We start from the raw sequence: 18,691 nt of genomic DNA, 5'->3' as shown, positions 1-18,691 counted from the left end.
CAAATGGCACAATCTTCCGCTTGTGCTTCCTAGCTTGAATTGCCAGCTTAGTTGAAACTATCTCTAAGTTATTAAATTTGAACTGCCTTAATACATGAACATCACACCAAGCCACATAAATATCTTAGAAACTCAGAGGTGCACACATGCACACACAAAAAGATGAGCTCTGTATTATCTTGAACCAGTTTCTCACCACTTGTATTTATTTGTCTACAGGACCTCTAGTAAGCTATGTTCTGTAGCATAGGCCCTTCTGCCCTATCAGTATTCCAAGGGAGCATGTTATCCCAGCACAAAACCATCTGGGGGAAAGGGAATTCTGGTAGGGGGGGGGGAGAGATTTCAAATCAGATTAATGAGGACTGTGCACATTCAATGCCGTACAATGGAATGGAGGATCCAGGAAAGGCAACCCCAGCCAGCTGGCTGGAACCCTGACTAGCATGCTGTTCCTTTTTATTGCAGTTCTTTACTTGCCCTCTGCCTTTGGAAGCCATTTCATTAAAGGGATTTAAGCTCCTCACAATCTAATTCATAGCGGCATAATTTAAAAGCCTTCCAATAGCAATCACCATATAGCAGGTCTTTAAAGCAGGCATCTCTGCTGGCTCTTCTGCTGTGTGGGCTGAGCCCAGGCAGGAAATTGTGGCTCCCTGAGTGGTAGAGAGCAAAGTGGGTCAGGGCTGGGTTAATATCTGGTCCCTCCCTGATTAGATGCTGGGAGGAAGAGATTAAGAGAGGGATAAGGCCCGCTCTCTCCAACCCTCATTCTCCAGCTCTTCCTATGGCAAATTTTGCTCTAAAAATATCTATGATCACACAGTGATTTCTCAGCTGATCCATGATGACAGTAAACCAAATGCCTCCTGCTACCCCGCGCCCCCCCCCCCACTCCATCCTAAGCAAAGGCTAAGATGATCCCTTCATCTGCCGGTTTTCTTCCTAGAGTGCCCCCTGCTGGCCCAAGTGAACCCAACAGCATTTACATCCCACCCCCACACACTCCTGCTCTGGATGGAAGACTGAAATAGCCCTGTGACTCATATGGGTGCAGGCATTGCTCATTATCGAGAGGTTGCCTTGCTAGAAAAAGAGATGTGTTGGCATCAACTGAAAGGGCCACATATAAGAAAAGATGTGTTTTATAGAGAGGTAAAATCTTTTGATTTTAGCAGTTTCGAAAGCACGTAAAAATGCAAGTAGAAAAAATAGGGACCACCTTTGGTGGGAAGGTAACAGCGTTCTGTGCGCCTTTGGTGTTGAGTCATGCCGGCCACATGACCACAGAGACGTCTTCCGACAGCGCTGGCTCTTTGGCTTTGAAACGGAGATGAGCACCGTCCTCTAGAGTCGGCAACGACTAGCACGTATGTGCGAGGGGAACCTTTACCTTTTACCTAAAATCTTTTGAAGCCACATTGGGGTCATAAAGTGCTTCAAAAATATATTTCCACACAAAGCGGCAGAAAGTTCAGCAGAATACAGCGTCATATGCCTCAGCTCAAACATACGGTACTTCAGATTGGCTTGGAGAAATGATGGGTGCTTAATGCCTACTAATTTTCATTTCAAGACCCTAGTTCTCATTGAGGTAGGAAATCTGCAACTGACTTGTACCTTTTACAACTGGGCGGTGCCACATTAGGCAATTTCTGTACACCAAAAATTGTCATAGGCATAACAGCAGAAACTGTATAACATAAGATGAAGAAAACTGAGATGAGATTAAACTCTTCTGAATTCTACAAACTCCACCTATGGTTTATGATTCATTTCTAATCATGTAAAAACATATAACTAGCTTAACATGTATTTCTTCACTCTGAACCTGGGCATTCCATATTTGGAGTGGAAGTAGCTAGCTAAGAGGCCTCTAAAATAATAGAAGACTAACATTTTTTAATGTGACAAAAATAACAAAAATAAAGCAATGTTATACAGTAAAATATAGTGATAAAAATTATATAAAGCTCTTCAAAGAAAAAAATTATATTGTATTACGATGAATCCACAACTACTACAGTCCTTTCATATATTATTAAACCTAGACAATATAGCCTTCACCAAATTAAAATTCCCAGACTCCTTCATTGGAATCTATATTTTTAATTGTATAAATTTGGTGAATGTTTGCAATAGAGCAACTGCCTGTAACTTTTCAATGTTGTTTTTTAACTGAACTGCAATAATCGTTCAAAATGTGGTCCTTTTAAAATAAAAATTCAAATTAAATGCTAATCCTTATTGAGGGGAGAAAATAGTTTGAGGGGATTCTGACTAGGGGAAAAAAGTATTATAGAAAAATAGATTACCAGTACATTCACTCTTGTTTGAAGCCTGCTAAATCTTTTTCTTTTTTTTCTTTTTTTTAAAGGCTTGTTTGGGAAAAATATTGCGTGCATTTTTATTATAATAGTTTGTCCTCCAGATCCTTGAATTAGTCAATCCAGCCAGTTGGTTTTTTAAAAAAAAATCATACTAAAGAACTAAAATATTTAAATATGCAATAGTAAAAAATGATTTCACCATTTTCACCACCCAAATTCTTACAAGCAAAAGAATCTCAGGAATTCCCCTCCCCCGTGTGCCATTCTATGCCATGAGCTATTAATGGACTGTTCAGTTGATCAATCATGGAGGACAAACTCCAGCAATCAATCCATGTCCCTGCCATATCTATCTATGTATCTGTCTGTCTGTCTCTCTGTCCATCCACCCATCCATCATCTATCTCTCAATCACCTAACAGAGCTCACAAAACATGATCTCATCTTAAACTATCACTCTAAGGAACCAGGATAAGGTACCAATGAGAAGCCATCTACCTCCAGATTCCAGCATTTTAACTAGATCACTGGGCCGGAAATTAATTGGCATGATTGTGGGAAAGGTCTTTAAAATATTTGGGTGGCAGGGAACTCAACATCACAAATGTTTAAGCTTGCAAATATAATTAGCATTACAGTTGTCGTAAAAATATCTCAATAAAAGAAAACAGGAGACAGTAATGCAATAAACAATTCTTACTTGAAGATTCAGAGGTTTATTTCATGAGCAATTTGGAACATGAAAAGCCGTAATAACACAACTTACATCAGTAACCCATTGCAATGTGGTCCAGAAAGGATAGATCTAGAGACAATAGCTAGGTCTGGCAAGGAATAGCTATGGCCAGTGGCCCTGATCTGAGACCCATCTTCTTCTTTTATACCCTTATTCAGACAGCCCCTCAATAAATGGAATTTTACTGAAGTTACTTCCTTGTACTCTATGCTAACCATCAATTAGCAGATACTTGTGTGTACATGTGAAATCTCCTATCATCTACTACTTTCAGGTTCTTATTTCCAATGCTTCTAATGTTCCTAGTTCAAAATAGCCTCTGAAACAATTTACTTTGCCAATATATGTTATAAAATTGCTTTAGCGTAGCAGATTACAAATATCACGTTATTCTTAGGAAATCATTCTAGTTAGTACTCCAATATATAGCAATTCTTTTGAGGCCTACTATCATTTTGAAGCCTACATAATTTTAGCAAATCACAACCCAGTTTTCCTCTTCTCACACAGTAATGACATCTTATAAAATTAAGGTATTCAATATAGAAAGAGGTACTTAAAAATCCAGATTTACTATTTCAAACAGAAAATATTTCATAAAAAGTCAACACAATGAAAAAAATCAAGCTATTTTTTCAAAACCTTCCATTAAGTTATTTTCAGGAAACTTCCATTCTCTAATGTAGCAAATAGTTGCATTTTTCCCAGGAGTATATAATATTTTACACATGGCCACTAAATATCCGTGAAATCTGTACCAGCCTTTTTGCTTGCCTGGTGCCACACTTCTGATATGTAGCACAATAAATAGGATTGTTGCTGAGTAGATTTCCAAATTTCCTGTGAATGTCACTCATATTTGCTCCCCATTTCTTTTTCTCCCCAGTTCTTTTCCATTTTTGCATTTGCGACGTGTGGCAGCTACACTGGACAATTCCGCCTCAGCGTCAATTGTCCTAAGAAAAATGAGAGCAAACTCAATATAGAGGTGGAATTCTCCTACCCCTTCCGGTAAGTTAAGACTTAGTTGGGGTTGTTCAGTGAAGAAACTGTAAAGAAACTGCTGGTGGGTAAAGGTTTACACGCAAGATGTTGTTTATGGATCAGAACACAGCACATTCCAGAAATAAGCTACGAACCAGTGGCTCTGGTTTTGACAGTCAGTGTCCAGCACCAAGTAGAACTTTGGGAGTCCCAAAATGCGAAGCAGGGTCAAACTAGGTTATTATGTGGAAGACCACCAAGGAATGTTTGTAGGCCAACAAATATCCGAGAAGAAAGGAATGACAAACCACTATTTATTTATTGCTGCCAAGAAAACAATAGGACACGGGGAGTAGGGTCAATACAAAGGGAATGTTATCATTTCTGGATAAAGGACAGAAGACAAGTTTGAACTCCTGATATATATGTGGATGGGTGGTGGGTAGAGGCATGCACACATGCATGTCTATGTGTGTCTGCTTTTCCTACAGTCATGCAGAGAAACCCAAGGAGCCCATTAGCAGAGCATATGGTAATGGACCTCCACAATTGTTAATCCTTAACTTGTTGCATTGAGGACTATACTTACCCTGAACCTTGAGGATCCATCCACTGTCATGGCTAATAGCAACTGCTACCATGAAGTAGATTCATTATGAATTTTGCTAATCACTTTTTCATAATCAGGGTCTAATCCTGTGGCAGTAATCCCCATGGTTTTGCTTCTCCTGAAATTAGTTCTTAAGAAGGATATGGTCTTAATTTCATATGTACTGAGAAAGGATGGAAAGTTTCTCTCTTGCTTGCTCTCTCTTGCTCTTTGTGGTCCTCCTGTGGTATTAGGCAGCTTTCCTTAATGTAACACTTCCCAAATGGGATGCTGGGAACTGTAATCCAACACAATAACATCTATCTGGTTCAATGTAACCAAAGTTCACCCATACTGGCTGCCTTTTTTCTGTGAATTCCTGTTACAGATTTTTTCTCTCTCTTCTCTAGGCTCCACCAGGTGTATTTTGATGCTCCCACCTGTAAAGGAGGTGAACAAGACAAGGTTTTCTTGATTGGAGACTACTCTTCCTCTGCTGAATTCTTTGTCACCATTGCAGTCTTTGCCTTCCTTTATTCTCTAGCCGCGACTGTTGTCTACATCTTCATGCAGGATAAATACAGGGAGAACAATAAAGGTCCCATGGTTGTGAGTACAATTATAGGATGATAGCATCGCACAAGCCATTTCGGCACATGTGTCACACCTGATACTACCCATAGCACCCTTTGAATTAACCTCAGCAGGAGTAGTTGCTTCTGAAGAGGGCACCTAAAATGGCAAGCAGGCATTTGGAAAGCCTTCCAATTTCATTGGGAAGGGTCAAATGTCATCCATCATTAAATAATAACTTTACATTCAGGTTGTTCATGCCCCCACCTGAATGAATAAAGAGTGCTTTTTGAATGCCCTGTTTTGTGCATCAAAATTTTAGATGTTCATTAGGAACAGGAAGTTAATTGATGATAGCACGAGTCACGGTGTCTAAAGTATGTTGAACAAAATAAATATTACATGTGGGTTCTTTATTTTGAATATTGCCATAGTGCTATAGTTTAGCATACTACAGGTAGTCCTCGACTTACAAGCACAATTGAGCCAAAAATTTCTATTGCCAAGCAAGACATTTGTTAAGTGAGTTTGCCCCATTTTATGACTTTTCTTGCTACAGTTGTTAAATGAATCACTGCAGTTATTAAGTTAGTAACACGGTTGTTAAGCGAAACTGGCTTCCCCATTGACTTTTCTGCTTATCAGAAAATTGCAAAAGATTATCACATGAACCGAGGATACTGCAGCTGTCATAAATATGAATCAGTTGCCAAACGGTTGCATTTTAATCACATGACCAACGGGATGCTGCAATAGTTGTAAGTGTGGAAATGGTCATAAGTCACTTTTTACAGCGCCATTGTAATTTCCAATGGTTACTAAACAAACTGCTGTAAATCGAGGATTATCTATATAGTTTTATCCCACTGCTGACCTATTGCAAGCACTAGTGTCAAGGTGGGGGCTCCTCCAAGGTTTGTGAAACCAATTTTTACTTACCACCAGTGTCTATTATTTCAAAATAGTGGCTTATCTGAGACCACCTAATGATCTTCTAGCTGTGGTGAAATTTAAATAATTGATTAGCCAATTTAAAATCTTGGGCTTGAGTGACAGACTTGACACGGCCATTGAGTTACTGAGCCTTCATCCTCATCCTACACCCAAGCTACAGATAGCCACTATCGCAAAGTCTTCTATCCATACTGGATTAGGGTTAGGGTGTGCTGGGAGGGCATGGCAGGATCTTGGTTCTGGATCCTCTCTGGGTACAAGAGAGGCTTATGATATTCACTGATGAGATCCCCAGAGGTTTACTGTTCTTCACATATTGGGTAATCTTTCCTATAACCTCGTTGGATTTTTTTCTTCTTGCTGCAGGATTTCATTGTGACAGCTGTGTTTGTGTTCATGTGGTTGGTGAGCTCTTGTGCTTGGGCCAAGGGGCTTTCAGATGTCAAGGAGGCCACTGACCCTGATAATGTGATAGAAGGCATGTCTGTGTGTGAGGAGCCAGAGGTCAAATGCAAGGAGGAATATGAACCCATCACTTCTGGCCTCAATACTTCTGTGGTAAGTCCTCCAACTCACTGTCATAGGAATATAATTAGAGTGTAGATAGAATTTCCATATAGGGTCCATTCCTGGAGACTGAACATGCATTTTATAGTTGTTTTTCTTAGCTTTCTTTCACTATAGCTTTGCAGTATTTGTCTTTTGTGTGTGTCTGTTTCCATATGAGTCTGTTTTCTATATTTTCAAAGAGTTTATCTGTACTTCTGGCTTTCAGTTAATGAACTCTGTACCAAGACAAGTTTGTTGTTTACATGGATGTGTTGGTGTTTTGTGCATCTTTATCTGTTGCTTTATAAAAATGCCTGTTTGTCTGAACTTGGGGTGATGCCTCTACTGGTAAGTGTCTTACAATGAGCCAGTTTCAAGGAAACAACTTTAATTGTTGTGTTACACAAGTGTCATATTACCATTTGCTGATCCAAATCAGAGCTACTTGTTATCAAATAAATCCCACGATTCTGTTTTCTGGTCTGACTCGTAGCCAGACTTTAATACAAAACTAATCTGAAAGCTGAGATTTGATAAATTTTATCAAACCACCCTTAGAATCTGGTACACAAGCGATCTTCTATGAGTGCACAATTCCCTGCAAACTTAATAACATTTAACCCTGTTAATTTTAATTACTATACGTTTTCAGAACAAAATTTTGTTTAGATAGGCTTTTTAATCGGAGGAAATAGGAATGCATAGACAAATTCAACTATATTTATCTTACTCCACTGGTTTTTAAACTGGGGATAATTAGCCCTAAGGGGATAATTTGGGCCTATTCTAGGGTACTGTAATGGAACAATTTGTAATTCATTGTTTGTGAGTCTTGTTGTAAGTTTGGAACTATCTCGGCCTAGATGCTTGCATTAAACAACATTGTGTTTGTTTGTTTGTTTGTTTGTTTGTTTGTTTGTTTATTTGTTTGTTTTATAGGGGAAATGACATTATTTGAGACCAGGGAAAAGGATACTGTAATTGTGCCAGTTTAAGTACTGTCTTATCCACTAAAAATCTTGACCCTTCCTTGCACTTAAAGATAAGAAGAAGGGGTGACGTTATTTAACTGGGTGGTCCCAGCATTTTTCAATTTCTTTTTTAATGATCCATGATAGCAGAAACTTTGAAAAAGACGTAGATATAAGCTAATTCAGAATTAGGATTTTCCTTTGCAATTCTTCAGTCTGTGGATCGAGTTATTGTTTGGCCTGTCTCTATTGTCAGTGTGTGTAAGGGGACACAGCAGCTGCATAGAATCAGAGAGTTGGACGGTGCCATTTAGGCCATTAAGTTTTTTCCCCCACTTCCTAAATTAAAATTAAAAGAGAGTGAGAGTTGGCGTTAAGACAGTGTTTCTCTGGGTCCTGTCAGCCAAGGAATATCAGGTGGCGGGGATCAAGACACATGCCTTCTCTACCATTGGCTCTGCCCTCTGGAATAGCCTCCCTAAAATTAGGATGGACCTGACTCTTCTGGCCTTTCAGAAGGCCCTGAAGATCCCACTATGTGCCTGAGCCTGGCGTCCCAAATCTATGAAGGGCCCTGCTTCCTGGTTATATTGACACTGACTATGATATCTCTTGGCTGCTAGTTGTATTTAACTTCTTTTTTTGTATTCCATTTTAACTGGTTGTATGATTGATTGTTGCTCAGAGTCACTGATTTGAGATGGGCTTCTATATAAAACAAGTAAATGAATGAGTGAATGAATGAATGAATGAATGAATGAATGGCCTTCCTGTAACTGAAAATTATTATTTTGTATCTCTGGGATAATAAAGGACAAGCCATGACAATTTTCAATACGATACATGGCTCCCCACAGTTATTTTTCCTCAGGATAAACTGTCCAGCATTGACTTCCTTCCCTCTACTCTAGTATGGGTTACTGTTGCCTGGATAGTTCATGTTGTTCATCCTAGTACCCATCCTACTTTGTGGGAATCTTTCTTAAAATATAGGATCCGAAACTGTACCTAGCACCTGAGGTAGGTCTGAGTCTGACCAATGAAGAATGAAGCCATTATTCCTCAGGGGGGTTATATGCTTGCTAGATTGGTATGGTTGCTGAACTAGTCTTCTTGAATGCTCCATGCAGTGTTTTTAACATGTAAGGCTGTACACTCCCAACTCTTTCATCAACTTACCTTCATGCTGTCCATAGGTTTTTGGCTTCCTGAACTTGGTGCTTTGGATTGGAAACCTATGGTTCGTCTTTAAAGAGACTGGATGGAGTGCCCCCTTCATGAAGTACCCACCAGCCCAGGAGAAGCAGCCAGCACCTGATACCTATGGAGATAGCTACAACCAAGCTCCAGGATATGGACAACAGGACACATATGGGCAGCAGGGTGGCTACCAGCCTGACTACAGCCAGCAAGGCTATGGTCAGCAGGGAGACTTCGGCCAGCAAGGTGGTTATGTCCAAGGCGGGCCCACTTCCTTTGCAAACCAGATGTAGGCGGGTGAGTCATGGAAACACATGGGGAAATGGAATAATGTAGTTGTTGCATATATTATGTTGATCCATTCCATGTTATACGTGATAAGATTTTGCATGATAGCTTATGATTCTGCTAGCTCTGTGGAAAGCCCAGAACTGATCTAAGGCTCTGCAGCCTGACCCCTTCGATCAAAGAAAATCTTATTTGGCTTTCTTCCCTCATGTTCAAATTTATAAGATTTCTACAGATATTGACAATGCCCAAGACTGGCTTTTATCCAAAGTTCTCAGAAGATTGAATTCTATATATGTTACCACACTCTACATTTTTTGTCCTTTGGCAGGACCATAAAAATTCATATAGATGTATGAAAATACATGATTTTTTTAAAAAATTGAGCCTTGTCAGAATTATACTGACAGATAAATTCTTTCATAGTTAATGTTGCTCATAAACGTTCCAGTTCAGTAAATATAAGGATAGTAGTAGTTGAGTCCCAATTGCCGTATCTAACTAGAATATATGGTTTCTTTATTCTAGGTTTGTTTCAGCCCTAATTACCCCTGTTTTGTGACATGCCTGCCTAACAGGGTCAAATACTCACAAATCCAGTACTCTCACAGAGGACTACCAAAAGAAAATCCCCAGAAAAACAATTCTTAGAGGGAAAATAACCATAAAAACTGGTTTAAACCAACCATGTTTGAAATATAGAGTCTATTTATATGTGGCATTATTTATATGTAGTCTATTTTTTATAGAGATATGATAAGATAAGATAAGATAAGATAAGATAAGATAAGATAAGGTTGACTCAGCCTTCCATCCTTTATAAGGTAGGTAAAATGAGGACCCAGATTGTTGGGGGAGGCAATACAAGTTGACTTTGTATATAATATACAAATGGATGAGACTATTGCCTTACACAATGTAAGCCGCCCTGAGTCTTCGGAGAAGGGCGGGATATAAATAAAAAAAAAAAAGATATATATGTGCTCTGTAACAGCAAAGACCATTCACTGTTTATCTGAGCTTGTCTGCATCCCATGCCATGTATCCTACAAATAAATGTGTAAGTTCTGTAGAAATATGAATCTGCTAAGTAGAAATGGTGGCTTGCATAATGATACCTATAGCTACCGTACAATTGATGCGAAGCAAGTGGTAACATCTGTACAGGTATGCAATAACTGGAAAAAAAATATTATTCATTGTGATGTGTTAAGTTTTTAATAACTGCCTTAGAATTAGCATTTGAGCACTTCCAAATGATGGTATACAGACTGATGGTGGGGTTCAACACATCTTATACATTGTAAGCCTCATGCAAATAGGAGTCCAGTATCAGGTAAACACAGGTCACAGAGTCCAGTCCCATTCAAAGATCACAAGGAACATCTCTGTAGGAATCATTTATTGGCTTGAATTTTTGCTTGGATGTATTTGCGTACAAGCAATTTTTTTTAAAAAAAGAGAGAAATAAAGGAAAGCAGAGGATTTTTAGGAGCCATGGTGGCGCAGTGCTATTGCTATTGCTATTTTCTTTATGTCTGGGGAGAAAGGAGCCAATAGCTGGATGTGAGAGAATCCTAGATAATGATTCTGGAAGGATGAAAGGTACGCTAACAAGATTCTTATCTCTTTGATAAGGTACAAAAGGGGCTCCATTGAGAGACAGGAAACCAGTCTAAGATTCAATATTATGCAGCATAATTCTGCATGGTGATTAGTAATGTCTATGGGAAGCGTCAAAATCTGCAAAATGGCAGCTGTGGTATTGTGAACAAAGCTCTTCCCCATTGTACGTGCATTAATATAGCACCTCTATACAAAAGGTGTGGGGGTGGGTGGGTTCGATTATAATTATCTATTATCATTTTGATACATACATATACACAGAGACTGAGGTTGTAACTTCAGGATAGTTATGTCTATGCAGAACAGTTTAAATAGTTCATGCAGCATGTTCAGCTGTATTATCCTTCTGCCTATTGTTTTGTCCTATTTTAGCTTTTGCAGCCCTGCATTTAGAGTTTGGGCTTGTTACCACACAGTAAAATTGATCCATGCCCAGAGATTAAGCTCCCAAATAATGCAATAATTCAATATATGACAGCATCTCACCATAGTTGCCCTTAGATTGTGCCTACACTAAAAGGAAAGTAGTGTGGCTGTGCTCTCACAACATACTAAATCATAAACCATGGGTTATAAATTGCAGTAGCTAATCTAAAATTTAACAAGGTGTTGCATGAATCAGATCAACTGTTAAGCTGTTGTTTATTTGGTTTAGCATGTTATATGAACACAGTCTTTGTGATATGTTAATTATGCTTAGATATGTTAATTATGCTTAGTAATCATAGTCTAATTGGTTAATTAGTTTTTAGCAGCGGTCCTGTCCCATTACACATTTAATGGTACCCAGGGATAACTGAAAAGGGGTTAGCTAACCTGGTCACTAACCCGTAGGTGTTTAGCTTTAGCCTTAAATTCAGTCTTACCAAGATTAAACTACCTCCACTCCATAGTTGGTCAGATTCAATTTTCAGGCTTCGCATGGCCACACAAGGAGTGAGAAATGAAGAGAAAAGGTGAGGAAATCAATCAAAGAAACAAAAAAAAAATTCAATCATTTTATCATGCTTTATCTTTTTTTCTCACTTTTTGTTGTCTGAAATAAGTGGGGAATGACAGCTTCTTGGACACAATAATGAGTCCACTGGTTGGGAGAAGAGAGATTGTGTTGCTAGTGGTGGGAGGACAGCAGTTGGGAATAAAATGCTATCCAAAAGTTGTGGAAAAGAAGTGAGTGAGATCAATGTCTGGGCTGTGAGAGCTGCAGACAGGAAATTTGCTGGTTTGCTTACTAGATACATTAACCCAAATGTTCCAGGTTCCTCTTGAACCCCAAACTTCATTTTGCAGTACCCGCTCTTACAAGATGTAGATAAACTCTTTTTTCTTTCCAAGGGAAAGACATTTATGCTCTCCCCAGCTCATGGAATGAAGAAACCACTTCTCTGTATCGATCTTCTAAGCAGTGATAAGCAATTTATGGCATTCTGAATGTTACTCAAACATAACTCCCAAAATCCCTAGAAAGTATAGCCAGAGTAAGGACACTGGGACTAGTGTTTGGGACCATGTGGATGGCAACTGATTGCCTATCTCTGATAAAATCACATATTTTTATAAGTGTAAGTATATAAACAAAAAAAAGTTCACGCTATATAATTATACAAAACTGTATCACGATTCTGTAAAAACCTATATTTAAATTATACTGTGTGCAATTCATACCAACTGAATACCAACTTATTCACAGCCCAAGCTCTATCAGGACCAGGATGCTAGAGTTTCCCCATTTAAAATTGACCACCTGATCAGTTACTCCTGCTGCATCTGGTTTGTTTTGTCCTGTTAACAAATTCCCAGAGGAATTGTAGTTAACAAACCATCTAATTTCTTTTTGCTGCATGCCTAACTTCGTGCAGCAAGCAACAGTTTATGGGAAGGAAAGGAAATTGTTACCATTGCATGTGGGAATTTGTACATTCCCTTTCCAGTGATGTTATCCCATTGGGTGTTTCTTCCATGCAAGATTGGCATTTACTTTGTGTGTATGTGTTTTAAAGAGAAACTCTAGTCAAAGGCTTTCTGTATCATTTCTAATTTGGTTCTGAGAATCAAAAGAGTAATCACACGTAATTTACAATAACAAAAGAAACATTGGTAGCGTATCAGGCTTCTTTAATAATAAAACCCGAATTGCATTAAGCTTCCTGCTCTCCCATTGGTAATTTTAAGAACCTGAAAGAAAACCAAGTTTGTCTTCTCGGTTTTCAAGCCAGAGAAAACTTGGCCTCTTGGCAGACTTCCACCTCAGGCAGCAGATTTCAACAGGCACATACAGACAGGAAACTCTATCTTTAATGCGAAATTATTGTATTTTAGTCCAAAGATAAAAAAGAGGGGATTGCAGTTTCTCTGCTTTATATGCTAAGTCTAAGTTGGCTAGTTTTAAAGAGCTTAATGGGTTTGAAAAATGAGACACAATAACCTGCAAACTGCTTCCCAACCAGGCCTAGCTTGGACATAAATGGAAGTCACTGATGAAATTTTACTTATTTATTCCTTCATCCCATTTCTATGCCACCCATCTCACCTAAGTGAAATGGTAATTACCTTTTACCTAGGTAATGCTTCTTGTAGATTTCAATTAAGGCCAACTTCCTTACTCTGTTAAGAGTGTCATCCACACAGTCTATTCTTGTCATGATGTAGAAAAGGACAGCTGTCATCTCCTTTGTCCAAAGTTGTCTTGGAGTGGCTCTGTCTCCACATTCTTTGGAACAGGTTTCAGAGTGACTCAGGATTATCAACTCCAAAAACCTGTGGTACTGTATATATTTATGTCCTTGGAGAAGCAATTTGGCACAGGCATTAATCACAGCCATGTTATGGCTTTTCACAACCCAATCCAGCCAACCAACCGAAACAGTTTGGGTTGAGAAAATCCCAGCGCTGTAGCTATTTTAATCAGAGGTTTCAGAGTTGACAATCCTGAGTCATACTGAAACCTTTTCAAAAGTGGGTATATGGAAGAGAAGGAGGAACAGCATAATCAAGATTTGTAAGATTTTGTTATAACAGCCAATCTCAATAAAAAGTTCTAGTCTTTTGATAGAGTTGGTTTTCTCTTCTGGTCTGCAGTGCCAGGCAGGCCCCATGACAGACCCTGTGCTCATGGTCTCCTTGAGGCAAGACAATTGCCATAGCTGGGGATGGAGGATAACATTTGGTGGAGTGGCATGGTTGTGCTAGAGAATGGTGCCTCTTTCAACAGATTTCTGCTAAGGTCTGGCTAAGATGTCTGTCTGTCCTTCTCTGCTATATCAGGATGTCCATCAATTGCAGGATGATGTTACTCATTCTGTGTTCATTTGGCTCTTTTTTCTCCCTTTTCTCTCCACAGGTTCCTACCCCCAAATAGAAGGCGTTGTGAGAAGGAAGCAGCCATCCCGTCCTGGCTCCCCATGTCCCTTGTGCGGGGGAAGGGAGGGCTGGTGGGTGCTCATACTGGGAGGTGGCTGGTGGAGCCCTCCCACCCCCCCAGGATGAATGTAGATGTTTGTGCTGTTTATATATACATATATATTATATATATATGAGAAACTATAACTAGAGGTAGACCGCTCCCTCTCCCACTGCCCCAATGCCTCATGCATAACACACTTCTCCACATCATTGCCCTCCCCAGGACAGTTTCTTGACCTTTGGCCTCTCCAGGCCTATCTCCTACACTCTCCAGCCAAAATGGGTTGTCAGATCTCCTCCTGAAGTACCCTTTCTCTCGCCATTCACTTTGAACCTCATCCCATGCTTTCTGTATAGTGGAAGGCATCCCAGGACTTCAGTTTTCCTTTGAACCTCATCTGATGCCAAGCTTTCCTCACTCTCTCCTCTGCATGTCTCTAAGATGGGCCGGAAGATGGGCCGGAAGGGGATGAGGTGGAGGGCAATTGGGTTGTTCTTTTGAGTGTGCAAATGCCAGGCAGGTTTGGGGTTTGTTTGGGGGTTCAATCCTCTAGCAGCACTTTAAAGTTGTTGTTTTTTTTAACATACCCTCCATTCCTGACTTCACCCCATTGATCTATGGGGTAGGATAGAGGGCAAATATATTTGGGGGAAATTATCCCCTGCTTTCCTTCCACGTGGGTCCAGGTAGCTATAATGGGCTGTGAGAATAATCTTGAGGATGAGCCTCAACCAAGGCAGGTGCCAGATAAGAGAAATCTGAGTCCAAAGCAGGAATGGAATTTGAGGAAGCGTCTCAGATTTTATTCTCTCTAGTTCTCTTCAGGATAAACGGCACAGCGGAGGGGAGGAGTCAAGGCACATTCAGAGTTGCAAGACTGATCTTAGCTCTTTGAGGTAGACCTGACTTAAATACCAAAGTCATGAACACTAAAGCTACTTTTATTCTAGGGTTACAGTAAGAGAATCTTGCAACTCTGAATGCGCCTTCTCTCCCCCCCTCCCATCACCACGCCTTTATTCTTTATTAAGCAGGGAGGGTAGAGTCTGAGATGCTTTCCCAACTTCTAATCTGGGCCTATTTTTCTTGTATCTGACCATTACCTTGGTTGCAGCTGTTCTTCCTATTCCTCAAGGATATTCTCACGGCCCATTACATCAGGGGAGGAGGGATGCTAAAATGGGGAAGCCTCAGAAAGATCCACAGCATTGGGGTGCTCATTATTGTTTTGAAGGGATGTGTATTGACCATATCTTTAGAAGGCTGTAGCCCAGTTGGGAGGGAAGAGCAAAACAGGGGTGGGGGACTTATTCCTAGTGAGCTGTTGCACCAGGGGTCTATATTTAAGGGACGGGGAGATTGCGGGGGAGGCTTCCACTATCCATCCATCCATCCCTTCCCCATGCTTTTCCTAATTTGCATTCTCTCTCTCTCTCTCTCTCTCTCTCTCCTAAAACCTGTATTTAAGATACGGTAATTTAATCCATCCAGACATCATACTTATCATCGGGATGGCTAACCGCTGAACCTTTTCAATCATCAGGGCTGTCCCCAGTCTGGTTCACATAGAAGCCTCCATGCATGATTGCCTATGACAGGTGTATCGAGCAGCCCTCAGGCTTCAGAAGCCAATGAGACCTACATGGTAGCATGTTCCAAGAGCCCTGTCTATGCAGGACAGTGGTGGGTTGCCCCCGGTTCAGTCCAGTTCTTGCGAACCGGTAGTAAAACCGGGGGGGAGTCTCCGACCACCCACCTGGATGTCATCATAGACGATCTGCGCATGCGCAGAAGTTTCTGCCCATGCGCAGAAGCTCGGTGCGCACATTCATGAAGCGAATGCGCGCGATCCCATTGCTAACTGGTAGTAAAGGTAAGTAGAACCTACCCCTGATGCAGGACATCTATCAGCTGCCATGCTCTCAGAAATCACAAAATTACACAAACCCAAGAGTGAGACAGAAATCTATTCAAATGGCATCCCTGAGCTCTGCGGTTTTCAGAAAACCACCCACTTGCTGGATGTTCTCACACAAACCAAGCTCCTGAAGGCCGGAAGCTGTAGATCAAATGGGGAAATCTAATCAACTGCAAACATGCTGCATGTGAAATCATTCTGATCAATACATGCTTGTACAATATGATCTGGAGTGCTTGGTATCAGGTAGTAGCTCTTAGCATAACAAACAAAATTGATTCCGTTTTCAAATAAATATGCATTATCATTCAGATTCTTTCTCTTCCACTTGCTCTTAAATTCTCGAATTCATTCTGTTAATCTGAGCCCTACCACTGACTTATCCCCTTTCCTTAGCCCTGTTACTTTTTCTCAAATTTATTCACCATGTTTACATTGATCTCCACATTTACTCATTTTTTCCTCTCTAGGCCATCTCCTAATTCTTGCTCCTCTTTTTTCCCTTTAAAACCTCTGGCCTCCAACTGCTCCACTCCATACCAGCCAAAGCTTCCCCCTTCAGCCCAGACCCCTTCATTCTCCCCCTCCCCACCCCCAGTGGCACTCTGACTATATATTACTCAGTGTCTGTGTATCTGATTGTGCCGTAATTGTGCGTTTCGGTTTGTCCGGCTCTTTGCCCCGGTCGATATTGTGTGATTTTTTCTTCCATCTTTAAATGACAAAAAAAATTAAAACACCAACCAACAAGAACAGCAACAAAACTTCAGAAAAATATGCATTATTCCCCCAAAATGCCCCCTTATCCCCCCAAAATTATAGAAAAAATGGATAAAAACCAAATAAAAACAGAAAGAAAATGAATTTAAAAGTAAATGTTTGATGTGTCTTTATTTGATGTTTTAATCATGCTGCCTAGCTACATATTTTAGTCATGTATCTTTTTGACTGATAAAAGCTCCGCACTCCCCACTGTGTATTCCAGATTTATTTATCCTTACATGCAAGTCCAAGTGATCATCAAAGGGCTTGTAACTCTCCAAATCCCAGCCACTAAAGCTGACTTGGTTAGGGGAAACTACATTATTAAACTAAGAGTTAGTGTTTGAAAATGAGCACCTGTGTTCCCTTGCCTAACCAGGATTGCCGAGGGAAAGAAAAGAAAAAAGAATGCCACAGCATCTTCTTGACATGTCTGAAACCCTAAACTAAGGAAAATCTGCTTTCTAAATTGTTCTTGAATGATTTCACTTCAAGCTAAAAGCGCAATCTGTGAATGCAGTGTTTCCCAACCACTTTATATCAGTTCAGGGGAAAAAAGGAGTCATCTGTCATTGATTAGAGCCACAGAATTTTTCTTAACCCTTTATAAACATGGCCTTTTCTTTTCTTAGTTGTTTGCTTCTTAGTTTGGGAAGGAAGATTATGGGATGAGCAGGAACCTAATATGATTGCAAAGAGCCAGAGATAGGGCAGCCAGCCAGACCTGCTGTTTTGCTAAGAGAAGGTTAATGCAGGAGACGAGTAGGCTGAGCCCAAGGGAAGGGTCAAACGCATCATCAGTCTGCGCCCACAAGAGATCTAAGTCCAGCCTACCTTGAATTTCTTATCTACCGCCAAATTGCTTTGACACCATTAGTAGTACAGATTCTTGTAGAGAGCTTAAACTCTTAAAATAAATTTTTATACCTGTTTGAACTGCCTGGATCTCCTGATTTCCCTGACACTTGACAGTTAATCTGTAGAAATTAATAAGACTTCTGCCTTGACTTTGCTTGTCAGAATAGAATAGAATGGAATGGAATGGAAGGGAAGGGAAGGGAAGGGAAGGGAAGGGAAGGGAAGGGAAGGGAAGGGAAGGGAAGGGAAGGGAAGAGAGAAGAGAAGAGAAGAGAAGAGAAGAGAAGAGAAGAGAAGAAGAGAAGAGAAGAGAAGAGAAGAGAAGAGAAGAGAATTCTTTATTGGCCAAGTGTGATTGGGCACACAAGGAATTTGTCTTGGTGCATATGCTCTCAGTGTCCATAAAAGAAAAGATACATTCGTCAAGACTATCATAACACTTAATGATAGTCAAAGGGAAACAGTCTATATAAATCTTAAGGATACCAGCAACAAGGTTACAGTCATACAGTCATAAGTGGGAGGAGATGGGTGATAGGAACGATGAGAAGATTAATAGTGATGCAGACTTAGTGAATAGTTTGACAGTGTTGAGGGAATTATGTGTTTAGCAGAGTGATGGCGTTCGGGGAAAAACTGTTCTTGTGTCTAGTTGTTCTGGTGTGCAGTGCTTTATAGTGTCATTTTAATGGTAGGAGTTAAAACAGTTTATGTCCAGGATTTGAGGGGTCTGTAAATATTTTCACAGCCCTCTTTTTGATTCGTGCAGTATACAGGTTCTCAATGGAGGGCAGGTTGGTAGCCATTGTTTTTTCTGCAGTTCTAATTATCCTCTGAAGTCTGTGTCTGTCTTGTTGGGTTGCAGAATCAAACCAGAAAGTTATAGAGGTGCAGATGACAGACTCAATAATTCCTCTGTAGAACTGGATCAGCAGCTCCTTGGGCAGTTT

At 40.2% G+C, this 18,691-nt stretch overlaps 1 protein-coding gene across 1 annotated transcript in view; it reads left to right on the top strand.

The window, feature by feature from the left end:
• SYP (synaptophysin) overlaps positions 1-16,971 on the top strand; it is a 28,481-nt gene extending 11,510 nt beyond the window's left edge. Inside the window, exons 3-7 of the mRNA XM_058173254.1 lie at positions 3,953-4,077; positions 5,050-5,248; positions 6,533-6,724; positions 8,883-9,183; positions 14,141-16,971. Coding sequence (XP_058029237.1) covers positions 3,953-4,077; positions 5,050-5,248; positions 6,533-6,724; positions 8,883-9,179 — 813 coding nt within the window. The 3' untranslated portion in view covers positions 9,180-9,183; positions 14,141-16,971. The remainder of the gene's footprint in view (positions 1-3,952; positions 4,078-5,049; positions 5,249-6,532; positions 6,725-8,882; positions 9,184-14,140) is intronic.
• The last annotated feature ends 1,720 nt before the right edge of the window (positions 16,972-18,691 follow it).

Source organism: Ahaetulla prasina, chromosome 2, assembly GCF_028640845.1.
Source record: "Ahaetulla prasina isolate Xishuangbanna chromosome 2, ASM2864084v1, whole genome shotgun sequence".
Classification (NCBI taxonomy): Eukaryota; Metazoa; Chordata; class Lepidosauria; order Squamata; family Colubridae; genus Ahaetulla; species Ahaetulla prasina.
Note: the sequence above shows the minus strand (reverse complement) of the source record. Positions and strands in the feature narration are given on the sequence as shown.